Below are 16471 nucleotides of genomic sequence, written 5' to 3'. Positions count from 1 at the left end.
TCCTCACCACCTTCAAGCAATAGTTCATACTTGTTTATTTGTTGATTGTTTATTTCCCTCATTAGCCTTTTAAACTCCATGAAAGTAGGGGCTTGGTCTGTCTTGCTTACTGCTGTCTCTGAAAATCAGGGGGACTGCTCAGGAAGGATCTTAAATATAAGGAGAGTTTTGACTATTTCTAAGAGGCATCCAGGAACCACTGAAACATACTAAGCAGAAAAAGTTATGGGCAGGTTTTGCTTTAGAGAATACTCTTGTTGCAGGGTGGGGGGTGGATGAGGGGAGTGGACTGGAGAAGGCAAGACTGGCCCTAGTTAGATAATTAGAGTAAGCAAAAGTGATGAGAGCCTGATTTGCAGTAGTTATCAGTGAGGTCAGGAAGGAGGTGAGAGAATTGAGAGTGAGTAGAAACAGAATGGCAGGAATTAGTGACTACTGGATGCTGTGACTAAGGATGGCAGGAGGAAAGGAGGACTCCCAGTTTCTGACTTCACTCAGTGGCTAGTGATATCTGGAACTATCACATAGTATTGTAGTTTTATGTTTACCTGTGGCTTACTCCCAACTAGTCTGAAAGCATCTTACTACAGGGACCTTGCTTTTCAGTCTTTGTATTAGCAATGTTAGAAGAGCACCTATTATGTAGGGGGAGCAATAAATAAATGAATGAATGTACTCAAACTACTAAACAGTAATTCTATAATCCAACGAGCAATATAGCCAATAGCAAAAAAAACCTCTATATACTATTCTCTGCACGTTGTGTCAAGAAGGGGAGGAAACCAGCTTCCTAGTTGCTTTCTGCCTATTGTACAACTGGGAAGCTGACAATAAAGTTTATTTGAGCGTCGACGTGCCTCGCCGTGGCCCCGCCTTCCCAGCCGGAGCCGCGATTGGTGCGTATTTGCCGGGGGCCGCCGTTCTTAAGTGACGATTGGCGAAGGCCGCCGTCATTCCGGAGCGTCCCGGCGCCGGTCAGCCCTCTCGCCGCGTCGCCGGTGCCTGCGCCGCCCGCTCCATCTCGCTTCTCCTCTCCCGGCCGAGGCCCGGGGGGACCAGAGCGAGAAGCGGGGACCATGTTCCGACGCAAGCTGACGGCTCTCGACTACCACAACCCTTCCGGCTTCAACTGCAAAGGTGAGGCGGCGGCCCCGGCCCGGTCGCGTGTCCCTGACCCGGGCGGAAGTCCCTCCCTTGGCGCTCCCACCCCGTCTCCCCTCCGGACCCTCGGCGGCCTTGTGTGCCCAGGGGGCCTCTGGGCCCCTATCCTCGGGGCCGCCACGCACCTCGGCTCTCTGCAGCCGCCCTCCCCTCCCCGGCCGCGCCCCCGGCTTCGGAGCCCCCTCACCCACTCCAGCCTCGGCATCTCCACTTTCTGCACTTGCTTAACTCCATACACCACTACCACCCACCGCCCCGCCGCCCCACCCACTCACTATCTCCTCAGCACACAAAAGGGAAAACCTTGCTCTTACCCTTCAACTCCGTGTAATTGGACGATACCTTAAACACCTGCTATTATGGGCCAGCATGGTGCTGGATTCTGAGGAAGGTGCTGAGTAACTTGAAGACTAGTTCACTGCCTGCCAGGAGCTAAGGGGTCTGGGTGGAGGGGCAGTCAAAACCCACGAAACAGTTTGAGATTTAGATAGTACACAGTGAAATCTAGGACCAACTATGGAAGGGTAAGCACGTATAGTAACGGGCTAATTACGTTGTGTGGGTCTTGCAAAAAAGTTAATAGTAGATGAACAGGGAGGTCGAATTGTAAATACAAAGTTATTTGGGATTTTACAGCATTAAAATTTAAAAAAGTAATAACACTGCTACTCTATAAGTCAGCTACCTTTCAGTACTCATTTCCTTCTATAGTTCCTGGCCAGTTGTAGACTAGTAAGTTTGAGAGCGATCAAGTACAAGTTGTGATACTCAGACCACTGTATAATTCTCAAGACCTCATAATGGAAGCTTGAATTTGACTCAGGAATTGAAAGTAATTTCTAAACAGGATAGCAGGGTTTTATTGATCTGTAGAAGCATATCAAATTACAGTATGTTGTTTTTCTACTTCAACAAGAAAGGGTTAGTGGCAATAGAGCCTAGATCTGGTTTTGAATCTTTGGATCTCAATTTTCTCATCTGTAAAATGGGAATATTACCTACCTCAAAAGACTATGGGCAGGATTAAATAAAAAAATGTATGTATTTAATATGCAGATAACATTACATGGTAATGGTCACAGTGTCTATCTTTCTGAGTTTTGTCATTTAATTTCTTATACTTTATTACTATTTATTACTTAATAATTTATTTTTATTATTTGCCATAAATTTAACTTTGCTCAGTCTCTCCCTTCTGCTACCAAAGTAGCTGGAATATTAATAACATTTAAATGGCAAAACCTTGTGCCAGGCACTGTTTTTATCCACATTTATTTCATTTAATCTTCGTAACAACTCTGTGAAGTAAGCTATTACTACCCTCATTTTGTAGCTGAAGAATCTGAGGTATAGCAAATATAGGTGATTAGACCAAGTTCACACAACCACTAAGTGTCTGGACCCAGAATTTGAATTCAGACCAGGATTTGTAACAGATCATTGTTAATCTGTGGCTCCAGAGTCTCTAACTTTCAACTCCTACTTCTGTCGGCTCAGTTAATTTAGTATTCCAAGGTTAAAAAAATTCCACAGGACCCATTTATCTGTGGAGAAACAAGCATTTTATCTAATGCTTCTAGCTTTTTATATAATGTTTTTTGTTGCAGATGAAACAGAATTTAGAAACTTTATTGTTTGGCTAGAAGACCAGAAAATCAGACACTACAAGATTGAAGACAGAGGTAATTTAAGAAACATCCACAGCAGTGACTGGCCCAAGTTCTTTGAAAAGGTAATGAATCAGGAAGTAAAATAAAAATACACAGAGCTTTTCTAAGAATTTTTATGAAGATGAGCTTATAGTTACTTTGTTCTTTTAAGATAAATAATAATGGTCAGTGTTAAGAAAGCTGGATTTCAGGGATGTAGGTTTTTTCTAACCATGTTTCTTTTGATTTTAGAACAAATTATATTATCTCTTCCTACCAAGCTTTTAATATTAGATACAAATAATTTTTTCCAGAAACTTCATGAAGTTTCTTTTTTTGAGACAGAGTCTGGCTCTGTTGCCCTGGCTAGAGTGCTGTGGCGTCAGCCTCGCTCACAGCAACCTCAAACTCCTGGGCTCAAGCAATCCTCCTGCCTCAGCCTCCCAAGTAGCTGGGACTACAGGCATGTGCCACCATGCCCAGCTAATTTTTTCTATATATATTTTTAGCTGTCCAATTAATTTCTTTCTATTTTTGGTAGAGACGGGATCTCGCTCTTGCTCAGTCTGGTCTCCAACTCCTGAGCTCAAGCGATCCACCCGCCTTGGCCTCCCAGAGTGCTAGGATTACAGGCGTGAGCCACCACGCCCGGCCATGAAGTTTCTTAAATAAATAGTGACGTATATTCCATAAATGGTAAATACTTCACTTTCATTTAATGGCCAAAATCAGAATTTTTATATTAGACTAAAAATATAGCAGTAATACATTTATAGTACTATTTCCTATATTTAAAAAAGACATTATTGACATGCTTGAAAAGTAGAACTATATCATGTTTATGCTTATATTTAATGTATACAGATATGCCTTGTGTATAGTAGAAATAGTCCTGAAAAGGTCTGTGTGTATATCATATTTTTGTGGCTAGAATAATTTTCCCATTGACTTAGTTTAATTTTAGTAACATTTTTGAAAAAAAGAAATTGTTTTAAAATTAGTATAAAAATCACATTTTACAATGTCATTAGTTATATTAAACATTTTCATCAGCTATATTACTTTGAGTAAGATACTTTCCTTTAAAAATATGAAAAGGGTTCAATTTTTCATTTGGTAGAGTAATGTGATAGGTCCCTAACTTTCTCCTTAAAATCAGTGATTTTATGAATTAGGGGATTGTATAAATTGTATACCAGGGCAGTGACCTTGGGCAAGTTTATTAACCTTTCTGTGCCTTAATTTTCTCATCAATAAATGGTAGTAACAATGGTACCTGTCTCATAGGGGTGGATTTTTTGTTAATGAGTGATACACCTGTTCACAGAAGGGCTTGGCCCGTTGCAACTGCTGTATGCTTATTGTTGCCACCGCCTCTACTACTGCTGAACTATTTTCCTTTGCTCTTAAAAAAGTATTTTTGAAGTTTTCAGTGGGCTTCTTAAGACTTTGAAATATATCGTTAGGATTTTATATTTGTTTATATTACATCTATGGCTCATTCATATGTACAAAATAATACAAAGTTCTACATGTAGAAGGGTATTTGAAAAATGTAGAAAAATTCTCTCATGTAAGTAGGATAAGTTAAACATAAATGTATCAAAACTTACCCAAACAGATATTATCCTTCAAGTTGGTTTCTTTGGAATGGTTATGTCATTGCTTAAAGCATATTTGGAACTTCTATTTTGGAATTACTTTTAGATCATGAGTTACATCTTTTAAATATCCTTAGTATTGACAAATGTTTTATAGTTTGAAGTAGATTTTCTTTTTGAATCATAGCCAAATCTTGTGAATAAGGGTATTGCATTTTTTATTAGAAAATAAGTTATGGCTAAAAGTTACTGATTCATTAATTATTCCTGAAAGGATTTCCAAAAGGGAGTTTTAGAAGTTTTAACTAGTAACATTGTGCCTGAATTAGATTTTAAGGTCTTAAGAGGCTTATTTGAAGGACATTCATTTGGATATATAGCTTCTTATGTTTACTTAAAATACTCAGTTATACCCACCCTACTTCTATGTTAACATGGCTTACTCTATTCAGTGGCATTTCCATAATATGAAAGTTAAAGTTTAGATAATAATTGACTTACTTGTACTTCCTCCTTTTTTAAATTGTCCTTTTTATTTGATTGTTCTGTGTGTATTGAGACCTGGAATCAGAAAGTTTAGATTCAAGTCCCGAATCTAAGTTGTGTAACCACTGGCAAGTATCAGTATCTCTAGACCTCAGTTTTGTCATCCATAAAGTGAGGAGGTTGTTCTAGATCAGTTCAAATTTCAAAAAAGCATGAAGGAAATAATTCATTTTTTTCTTAAGATGGTACGCTTAAATGTTTCCTTTCTTTGGGTTATATAATCACATGAAAAGTGTAGTAATATAAATGTTGTAAGAAATTCTCAGAGATCCAAACTAAGGTCTCTTTCAACTGTACCATTCTTTTGGTTCCTTGACTTTAGGATAATAATGAAACTGAATTTTTTTCTCTCACAGTATCTCAGAGATGTTAACTGTCCTTTCAAGATTCAAGATCGACAAGAAGCAATTGACTGGCTTCTTGGTTTAGCTGTTAGACTTGAATATGGAGATAATGGTATGTTTTGGGGGGAATGTGTGTTTTAAAGAGAGAGAAGAAAGATAGAAAAGAGGGAGAATGAAGATGTAGGGAACTTACCAGTTTTGTTTTTTGTCTCATATTGTTTTACCTTTAGTTCATTTTTATCACAAGATGTTAGAAGTACATTCTATTGTCTTTCATTGATATTTACATTTTTCTTTTAGAATTTGGAAATGGTGTCTTCTGGAGAAGGCTAATTGACTGTCTTCTCACAAAGTAACATTACTTTGGTAAATTTCCATCTTTTGTAGTCTGCACCTTGGCCTTTCAAATTAAATTCTTGTTAGTATTTGAGAATTGATGGGATTTGGGGGTGTTGTTGCAGTAGGAAATTTCACAAGAGACTGAAAAATGTCTAATGCTGATATACATTAATACACCATAGGCCAAAATGTGTTACTTATGTTTGATGTTGTCTTATCACAGATACTTCTATCATTAGAAGCTTCTAAATATTAGTACCTATAGTAAAAAAAAATTTCCATTAAACTTATGTTTCCCCTCATGTTTCCCCCATTTTATTTTGAAAGGCCTGCCAACATTATCTTAACTCATACTCTCTGTTTTATGTTTTTCTCTTTTATGGTACTGTCAGTCCCAGTCCTTCTAATCATTTGCTTTTGAAGCCTTTTGATATCTTTGGCTTCTCCCTTTCCTTCCTGTCCTGCTCCCATTGATTTTTTTCCATGTCTGTTGTATCTTATCTTCTTCATTCCCACTGCCATCACCCTAATTCAGGCTCTTGGTGTTTTCTGCCAAGAATATTGTTATATCTTCCAAACTAGTCACCCATTAGTGTCACCTTCTATTCTTAACTGCATGGCCCACCAAGCTAACTTTCTGAAGTATAAATCTGTTTTGAAGTGCTACTTCTGGTTTTCAAAGAACAGCTCCAGTTACATATTGAGAAACATTATTTCCCTTTGTCTACAAAAGGAATTTTAGGCTCCTTAGCCAGGTATTTAAGGCCTTCGGTGACTGGTGTCCAACCAGTATTTACATATTTGACATCCCAGCCAAACTAGAATAACACTGATTCCTGTTAATATCCTTTTTTCCTGCCCCGAATTTCTTGTTCACTTTTCCCTTCACTAATACGCCATTTCAGTCTGTCTCTACACATCTAAGTCCTACCCATCTTTTTAAGATCCAGCTCAAATGCTATCTTAGTAGCAGTAATATTTCCCTCTGAACTTTCATAGCTTTTCACTCTATGCCTTTTAAGTCATTTGCCACTTTGTTTTGCTTCTATGTCTTATTTGCCCCAGTAAATTGTAAACCAATACTCAGCTTTGTTTCCTACATGGTACCTCTATTAGTTTCCTCTCACTGCTGTAACAAATTACCACAAACTCAGTGATTTAAGACATAATTTATTGTTTTATTTTGGAATCAGAAATCCATCAGTCTCACTGTGCTAAAGTCAAGTTGTCAGCAGGACTGGTCCCTTTTGGAGACTCTAGGGGAAATCTGTTCCTTTGCCTTTTACACTTTGTAAAGGTTGCATGCATTCCTTGACTCTGGCCCCTTCCTCCATATTCAAATCTAGCAGCATAGCATTTTTCAATCTCTCTGACTCTGCTTCCATTGTCATCTTTTTCTCTTTCTCTGACCCTCCTGTCTCCCTCTTATAAGAACATTGCAATTACACTGGGCCCACCTGGATAATCCACGATAATCTCCCCATCTCAGCGTCTTTAGTTTGATCATATCTGCAAGTCCTTTTTGCCATGTGAGGTATCATATACACAGGTTTCAGGGATTGGGACATGGATATCTTTGGGGGGAGTCATTATTTTGTCTGCCACAGTACCCGACATAGTTTCTTGCACACAGTAGGTGCTTATCCACTTTAGTAGTTGTTTAATGAATGCAGTATATGTGAATGTTTACGTGTACTGATTTGAAGCATCAGTTTTTTGCTAGTGCCTCCGACTTAAATTTCAGAAGCCTTATGGCAAAAATCTTAAGGAAAACTCTAATTTGAGACTTTCTTTACTTTCAATTTTAGTTTCCAAAAAAAATACTTGTGCTTTTCTTCCTTTAGAAAATAAATGTTGAAATCATAAGCCTTGTGGCCTTGATGTAGTATTGATTTTGAGGACCTTTAACAAGGTCTTTTTATTTATCCTTCTCTTGGTTGGTAGGAACTGTAGGTGAGCTAATTTGTAATAAAGCATTCTCCAGTTTATCAAAAGTGTTTTTCAACTATTCCCAAATAAATTCTTAGTCCCATCTCAATTTATTTCCATTTTACCCTTGTTTATTACATTTGTTCTATTTTTATAATCCTTCAGCCTTCAATGAAGGTGCCATATAATCGTATATCTCTATAGTTAATTACAAGTACATCTATTTCTCAATAATAGCGTGGTTTAATGGATTAATAAAAAGTTTATATATGAAATGAAAAGGAAATCAATATATAATTGAAAGGTAAATGGTATCAAGAGCATATTAAAAGTCTAAACTATAAAACAAGTTTTGTTTATTAAAATTTAGATTGCAAGAACAGACTTTTGAAAATTGGTTAAAGTAATATTGTTCTTTATCAGTAGGAGGTGCTGATGTTCTTTTGTGGTTTTAAATTAATATATTGCCTTCTTGACTTTCAAGTTACTTGAAATTTGCTGAAGCCACTGAATTTCTGTTATTTGTGCTTTACTATTTTTAAAGCTTTTTGCTAGCTTGTCGATTAAGGTGATTAAAGTCTGACTTAAATTGTTTTCATTTGCTTTTTTGATATTTCAGATTTGTAGAAAAATTGCACGAATAGTACAAAGAATTTTCATATACCCATGTTCTACGGATTTAACATTTTACTTCATTTGCTTTATCCCTCTCTCTATAACAGACACACATCCCATTTTTTTTTCCCTGAACCATTTGATAGTAAGTTGTAGGTGATTCCTGTTTACCCTTAAATACTTTAATGTGCATATCCTAAAAATGACTGTCTTATATAACCTCAGTACAATGATCAAAATTGGAAAGTTAACTTGGATAAAATACTATTATCTCTAGCTGTTGTTCACATTTCACCAATTGCCACCCCCCCCCCCGCAAAAAAAAAAAACCCAAAGCAGACCTGGATTGTGCATTGTATTTAGTTGTTATATCTTTTTAGTCTCCTTTAATCTGGAACAATTCTTGTCTTTATTTGTGATTGATGACACTGACATTTATTTTGTAGTATGTCCCTCAGTTTGGGTTTGTTTGGTGTTTCCTCATGATTAGATTCGGGTTCAGGATTTATACTTTTATACTTTTACTTCGTGTTAGGAATAACACAAAAGTTGATGTATGCTTTTAAGTGCATAATATCAGGAGATATGTGATAGCGATATGTCCCATAACTAGTCATGTTAGCTTTGATCACTTGGTTAAGGTTTCTCCACTGTAAAATTACTATTTTCCCCTTTGTAATACCTGTCAGGAGGTACTTTGAGACTATGTCAGTATGCTTTTGCTCCTCAAGTTTTCATTTGATGATTCTTGCTTGAATCAGTTACTATGTTGATGATTGCCAAGAGGTGTTTTTCTAATTCAGTTATTACTTCTACATTTATTTGTTGGCTTTCTACTGTAAGGAGGAGCTTTCCCATCTCTCCAGTGTATTTGTTTGTTTAAATCTGTGTGGATATATGGATTATTTTATTCAGTGGATCAGAATACTTTTTATCATCACATATTTTGATATTTATACTCCTCCAGATTTGGCCAATGGAAGCCTCTTCAGGCTAACTCCTGTCTGACTTAAATTTTAAGGCTTTTATTTTCCCCTCTTGTTTCATTAGCAAATCATGTGAACATTATAGCCTAAAGTGCCATTTTGGGCATTCAGTTTAGTGAAATATTATTAAGAGGTTTTGCTTATGAATTCTTTTTAACTATTATTATTTTTCCAATGAAAGTAATAAAACCTACCTTTCGAATTCTGAATTTCACATTTCCATGAAATAAGTTTTAGGTTTGTATATGATGGTGGTATATTTGAAGTGTTGCTTTTTTTTTTTTTTTTTTTTTTTTGGAAAGCAGGGTTTTTGGATTCTGTATACAACATTCAAAAGAAGATTGGGGATAAACTTAATTTTTTATTGAGTTTGTATTTAATCTTATGTAACCTATACTTACCCTGCTCCTATTCTTCCCCAAGTTTTAGAGGAAGCTGTAAAAGCATACTTTTTCCCTCCTAAAATTTAGATGCTTGAAATGATTTCCTTTAGAAATATTAATGAAAAGATATTTGTGTCAAGTATTTCAGTAATAATTTTAGCTTACTCAAAAAGATTCAATCACGTTGTTAGATTTCCTATAGCAAAAATTAATTTTGATCGGATAAGTTGTTTTCTGCTTGTACAGATTGAGCATCCCTAATCCAAAAATCCAGAATGCTCCAAAATCGGAAACTTTTTGAATGCCAAAATGAGGACACAAGTGGAAAATCCTATATATCTACTTAACACAAACTTTGCTTCATGCACAAAATTATTAAGAATATTATATAAAATGATCTTCAGACTATGTGTATAAGGTATATATGCAACATAAATGAATTTTTTGTGTAGGCTTGTATCCCGTCCCCAAGATATCTCATTATGTATATGCAAATATTCCAAAATCTAAAACATTTCTGGTTCCAAGAATTTCTGAGAAGGGATACTCAACCTGTAATAAGTTTGGCTCATTTAAATTCAGTAAATTAGCAGTGTTTATTTTACCTCAAGTTGCAGTTCTACAGATTATATTTTTGCCTATTTTTATAGCTGAAAAATACAAGGACTTAGTACCTGATAATGCAAAAAATGCTGACAGTGCAAGTAAAAATGCAGAGCCATTGATCAATTTGGATGGTGAGTATATAAATGCATAAAATTGATCAACAGTTTTGGTTTCTTAAATGTTTTTTATTTTTTGAGACAGTCTTGCTCTGTTGCCCGGGCTAGAGGGCCATGGCGTCAGCCTAGCTCACAGCAACCTCAAACTCCTGGACTCAAGTTATCCTCCTACCTCAGCCTCCCAAGTAACTGGGAATACAGGCGAGCACCACCACGCCTGGCTAATTTTTTCTATTTTTAGTAGAGATGGGATCTTCGTCTTGCTCAGGCTTGTCTCCAACTCCTGAACTCAAGTGATCCACCTCAGCTTCCCAGAGTGCTAGGATTACAGGCGTGAGCTACCACGCCCGATCATTAAATGTTTTTTACTGCTTAGAATGAAGTCCAAGTTTACTTGGTTTTAGTAAATTAAGGTGGCTCCATGCAGACAGCATTTATGTTGATATTTTATTCTGTTTTTTACTGTCAGTTAAATGTACTTTCTCCCTCCCCTTGCATATGAATATCTGAATGTTCAAATGCTGTTCTTTGATTTGCTCCTAGTAATTTATGGTTTTGATTTGTATTTAATCATGGAGGTCATTGTTTGCCTTCCTGGACGTGTAAATTCCTTAAAAATCCAACGACACTATGAGACAAGTGGTAACATTTTTCATTATTTTAAGTCCCAGGTGTCTTTTAGTAATTCTTTCTCTTAAAAGTATGAAGATTCTAATTACCTAGATTATGATATGTTAAATATTCTTCACTGGCTGATTCATTATGACCTATAATTTGGGAGTTATCCTTTTGAATGAATGAGCTGCTTGGATACTCCAGAGCTGAGGCTTAGAGAAAGGGTTTTGGCAAGCTGCCCGTTGAAGGGATCTATGAATTAAAACTAATACCCTTGGGAAGAAATGTTGATTAAAAGTGCTACATAAATGGCCCTTGCAGAAAAATTTACAGGACAAGCTTAATGTGAGTTAAATTAGTCATTTATTGGATTTTTTGAATTTGGTCAATGAAATACAGATGTTCCGCGACTTAGAAGGGGATTACATCCCAAAGTCAAAAATATCTTAAGTCAGAAATACATTTAATATTTTGATAAACCCATTGTAAAGCTGAAAAATCATAAGTCCAGATGCTCCCCAATTTACAATGGCGTTACATTCCAATAAACCCATTGTAAAGTTGAGAAATCCTAAATCCACCCATCGTGAGTCTGGAACCTTCTGGATGGTAATGGGAAAACCATTTATCTCATCAGTTTACCTAATTGTTGATACTCTACACTGCTTTATGTTTTTCCTCTTGTCAGCAACAGTTTTAAAAATTAAGAGATTCGTTATTACTAGAATATTTAAAATGTTTTTTGTAAGTTTATATGTTCACAAATATGTCTGATTATGTGTTTGCAGAGCTATAAAAGGTTTTTGTTGTTCATTTTTAATCTTTTATAGTAAATAATCCTGATTTTAAGGCTGGTGTGATGGCTTTGGCTAACCTCCTTCAGATTCAGCGTCATGATGATTACCTGGTAATGCTTAAGGTCAGCTTCATATTCTTGATTCTTGATAGAAGCTGCATATAGAAAAGTCTTCATTTTCTAAATATTTAAATTTATTGATTAAAATACAGTAGAGGAATGTGGGACATAAAGCAGATTTCATGATTTTATCTGTTTTGGATTGTCTAGTAATAACTAATATCAGGGAGTGTTTACTGTGTGCCTGCGACTGTGCTAAATCCTTTGCAAAGATGTTCCCATTCAGTTCTCCCAACAATCCTACAGGTAGATGCTAATGTCCTTTTTTAAAAAATATTATACGTATATGAAGAAACGGAGACTTAAAGGGGATAGATAAATAATGTCTAAGATGACAGAAAGTGATAGAGCCGGGATTTTAAGCACTCTGACCCTGTGGTCCATTCTTTTTTTTACATTGCTTCTGTTTAATCAGTCCTTTTAAGGATTCATCATCGGTATTCATTAAGATAGTGGAAAATGCCAAATTAGTGGTGAATTTGGTCAAAAATATATACCCCCAATATCTCTGTGAAAAATGAATGTTTATGTCTTCTGAATCCTTCATCCTAGATAAGGACACTCAATTCATACCTCCACTTCAGGGAGCCCAGTAATCTGAAAGAGTTCTCTTGTTTCTGAGAAAACAATATACTCCAGAAGATTTATTCCTAGTAATTTGTGAAAGTACAGTGGGGTAGATCAGGGGAGTGGTACTTAAGATACCAGATTAGGAAATTATTTTAGAGATTATTACTGATGTTACAAGAGATTAAAAAGCTTTCAGTCAGACCTCGTGCATGTATATTACTTTAAATTACTTTGGGATAAATTGAATAATTAAATTTGACTCTACCCAGAAAAGATTAAACCATAATTTACCCTACTTTTTAGAATTGTATATATTTAATGTCAGTTTTAACAAGGGAAAGACTGTCCTATTCTTAAATTATTATAATTTTCTATACTGAATCTGAGTCTTAACTTGGATTTTCTCAACCCAGATTGGATGCCAAAAGACAAAAAGTTGTTGTTAGTGAAATTTAGCTGTTTCAAAGGCTTGTTCTTTACTCAATTATGTAAATTGTCTTGGAACAGTTCGACAATGGTCAGGTCAGCTTTAATCATGAACTAAGTGAGAAGAGAAATAGACGATGCATAGCATATTTGGGGTGCTTTTGTTAGACTTTGAAAACTCAATGGGAAAAAGTATAAATCAGCTACAACAAAAAGCTTTAAAATTCTAGGCCAAACTGCATATTAGACTACCCCCTTTCAGTTGTTTTAAGAGGCATTCAAATAATACATGATAATATGGCAAAGGCTTAGGTTTGCCAAATATAACAATCAATATATTAACTGGCAACCAGACTGTTTAATACATTTGCAATCACTGTTAAATATTGTTTTAATTATCTTTTTCAAATATACCATTTGGTTTTTATTAAAAATAATTTTTCAAGTTTTCACTTATTTTTGAGTTGTAATTGTCATCCCTCTAAAATTCCATTTTAAGAATCTTGTTTTTTAATTGTGTGTACATGCATGCATTTGTGCCTACCATAATGAAATGCCTTGGTGATTTATAAAAAACCACCAACAGTGTATCCCTTTGAAAGGTCTGAAAACATTTTACTGTAGTGAAGTGAAAAAAGCAAGGTATAAGCAATGTATATGGTGGTGTATGCATGCATACACATACTGGTAATGGAGTTTTTTAAGGATACATAAGAATCTGGTAGCAATGATTGTCTTCTGGAGGGATAGCTCGGCTCAGGTAGGAATGAGACCTACTTTTTACTATATATTTACAAAATATATAGTATTTTGTATATTTACAAAATTTTTTTTTTAACCAGGGACATGTATCACCAATACAAAAAATGTTTTTAATTGCATCATTCGATGTTATTAAATATTAAAAAAGTGTGAAAAATTTCATTACAACAGCTTGGTTTTTTTTTATTTTTAATTTATTAATTCAACTAGATAATTCTAACCTCATCAGACTGAGCATCCTTATTCTCTAGGCTCAGAGAAGAAAGGATGGCAGTTAAACAGCCTATAATTAGTAAAAACAATGTTTTGGGGTTTTTTAGGCAATTCGCATTTTGGTTCAGGAGCGCCTGACACAGGATGCAGTTGCTAAAGCAAATCAAACAAAAGAGGTATGTTTTTATAAATTCTAAATGATTTATTAATGAAAATTTCTCCTGGTATTGCCATTAGTTTAAGCTTTGCATGTATCTGTTTAAGATATTCATTCTACATTAGAACAGCCGAGAGGATAGCTTACTTCAGTGCAAATGAATTTGGTTCTTAAGCAAATTGAATGTATTCAGTCACTTGCAGAGCTGATAACTAATATCAGAGAGTGTTTACGGTGTGCCTGCCACGGGGCGGGGGGTCATTTTTCATTGAAAAATGAACTTCATGTTTATTTCACATCATACCTCAGAAAGGCTACCAAGGCACATCTAATTTCCTGGCATAAAACAGGAAAGTAATTTGGTTAAGATCACCTAGTTGATCAGTGGTAGAGCTCAGGCAGTCTGATTTCAGAGCCTGTGTTCTTGTGGAGGGTGGGGGCCAAGGTTCCATGTGTGGCGGTCTGTATGAGCTTTTTGGTCTGCCCAGGCGAAGGGGTAGAGGGCTCTATTGTAGTATAAGGTTCATGGTACAGGTGACAAACAGTACCATCTTTCAGTCCTGCTTTGTAGGCTGAGAAAGCTATATACCATGACTACCTTCCCCTTAAAGATAATACTTTAGGGATATTTGGAATTCCGATATAATCAAAAATATCTCCAAAGTTCCATTGTGAGTGCAGAGAATGTCCTCAGGATGAGCAGTAGCTAGAAGTATTTGATAGTGTCTCTAGCACAACTACCATTCTGGACTTTGGGTCCCCACTCCCATCTCCTAATGTCTTTTGTCCTCTGACCCTTTTAGGCAGGCCCGGCAATGTCTCTGAAAGACACTTTTTCATCTAAAGGATCTTATTGGCTTATTCATTATGTATGAATCAGGCCACTGGAAATTAGATTAAAGATCAGCTTATTTCACCCACACTATAGAACAGACAGTAAATTGTTCTGGCATAATAAAATCATTCATTCATTCAGCAAAACTGTGTCTTTGGTTTAAAAGGCAGGCAAATAAGGGCATAGCCAAATCTCTTTGCTCTGGTTTGCAAATTAACATTTAGTTTTATTTTCAGTGCTCCGAATCTTAATTTTAGTGTCATCTCAAAAGATACCACCCTATAATAATTTAGTGTACTTGTTTATAACCATTCGTAACTAGTATATGAGGCATGTGGTAATTTTCAGCGGTAGCTATTCCTTGGTGGTCTTTTGGCAGGCAGGGAAAAATGGAGCCACTGGGACCAGACCAGCATATAAAGCCACTCAATACAATTCTCTTTAATTTTGCTTACTGTACCTTTCATACATATAACTTATTAGCCATTTTAAAACAGATGGAGCCTAGGCAAGTTTTCATTAATAGATTAGGCAAATACTGAGCAGTGACTAAAGCATTTGAGTAGTGACAGCTTGTATCTTTGAAAGTATAGGTAGTGTTTTTTTTATTGGTAATGACTTTATAATCAGTGAAAGTCCAGATTGCCTGTCCTCATTTTTTGTTATGAAGTCTGTATAGTTTGGTATCATAAAAGTAACCATCTTTGATATGTCTGTAGCTGCTGACTGGTTAAATGGTTTAGTTTTTCAAAGTAATTTCCAAATGAACTATTGAAAGTTGATAAAAATGTGCAGTTTGTAAAGAATATACTCGGAAAGAAACTTAGGAAAGTAATATAAAAGTCCTATTTTTCCCTGTACACTGCTTACCGTAGTTAAAATGGAACTCTCCATAGAAATAGTGACAAAGCCCGGCTTCAATACAGATGTATTATTTTACGTGCCTGGTCTAAAGGATTGGGTGGACTATAGAGCTTCCTGGTGCATTTCAGGGCCCTTCTTTCCTAATTGGTTGTTAATATGGAAGAACTTGCTCATCCCAAGATAAATTTAAACAGAAAATTATTAGTCCTCCTGCCACTACACCTGAAAGTTAAAAATAACAGAGTACCTAGCTGTTTTTCATAGTTTTAGATGAGAAAAGTTTGTTATATAGTATCATTTTGTCTTTTTTTTTTTTAATAAAGGGCTTGCCTGTTGCTTTAGACAAACATATTCTTGGTTTTGACACAGGAGGTAAGTGATTTTGTTCTGATTAAACTGTTTTTAGAGACTTGGTGAATACTTGGGGGAAAAATGATTAAATGGTCTTAAATGCAAAAATTATATTGATACAGTGTTCTTTTCTTAGATGCAGTTCTTAATGAAGCTGCTCAAATTCTACGATTGCTGCATATAGAAGAGCTCAGAGAGCTACAGACAAAAATTAATGAAGCCATAGTAGCTGTTCAGGCAATTATTGCTGATCCAAAGACAGACCACAGACTGGGGAAAGTTGGAAGATGAACACTGAGATTTCAGCTTCTCATCTATTTAGTACAGTTGGGAACCATGTACACTCGGGCATGTGTTTGGAAATCAAATGTCACATTTTCAAGGGAGGAATCCCCAGAAAATTGACAATGTTCTAGAGATTTACCACCACTGCTTTTTTCCTTAATAAAGTTTGGGAAAGTGGAATTTTTCTTTTTACTATGTATAA

The 16471-nt window shown here is 35.8% G+C and overlaps 1 protein-coding gene across 1 annotated transcript; it reads left to right on the top strand.

Moving 5' to 3' along the window:
* Window positions 1-885: 885 nt before the first annotated feature.
* LOC105825886 (chromosome unknown open reading frame, human C14orf166) lies at window positions 886-16453 on the top strand. The gene is made up of 8 exons (XM_012663804.1): window positions 886-1137; window positions 2769-2893; window positions 5314-5413; window positions 10204-10290; window positions 11721-11809; window positions 13885-13953; window positions 15957-16005; window positions 16121-16453. The coding sequence occupies exons 1-8, from the start codon at window positions 1077-1079 to the stop codon at window positions 16273-16275; spliced, it is 735 nt and encodes a 244-aa protein (XP_012519258.1). The 5' UTR covers window positions 886-1076; the 3' UTR covers window positions 16276-16453.
* Window positions 16454-16471: the final 18 nt, after the last annotated feature.

The sequence above is a fragment of the Propithecus coquereli genome, unplaced genomic scaffold (genome assembly GCF_000956105.1).
Source record: "Propithecus coquereli isolate 6110/MARCELLA unplaced genomic scaffold, Pcoq_1.0 Scaffold83, whole genome shotgun sequence".
In the NCBI taxonomy this organism is placed as follows: domain Eukaryota; kingdom Metazoa; phylum Chordata; class Mammalia; order Primates; family Indriidae; genus Propithecus; species Propithecus coquereli.
Note: the sequence above shows the minus strand (reverse complement) of the source record. Positions and strands in the feature narration are given on the sequence as shown.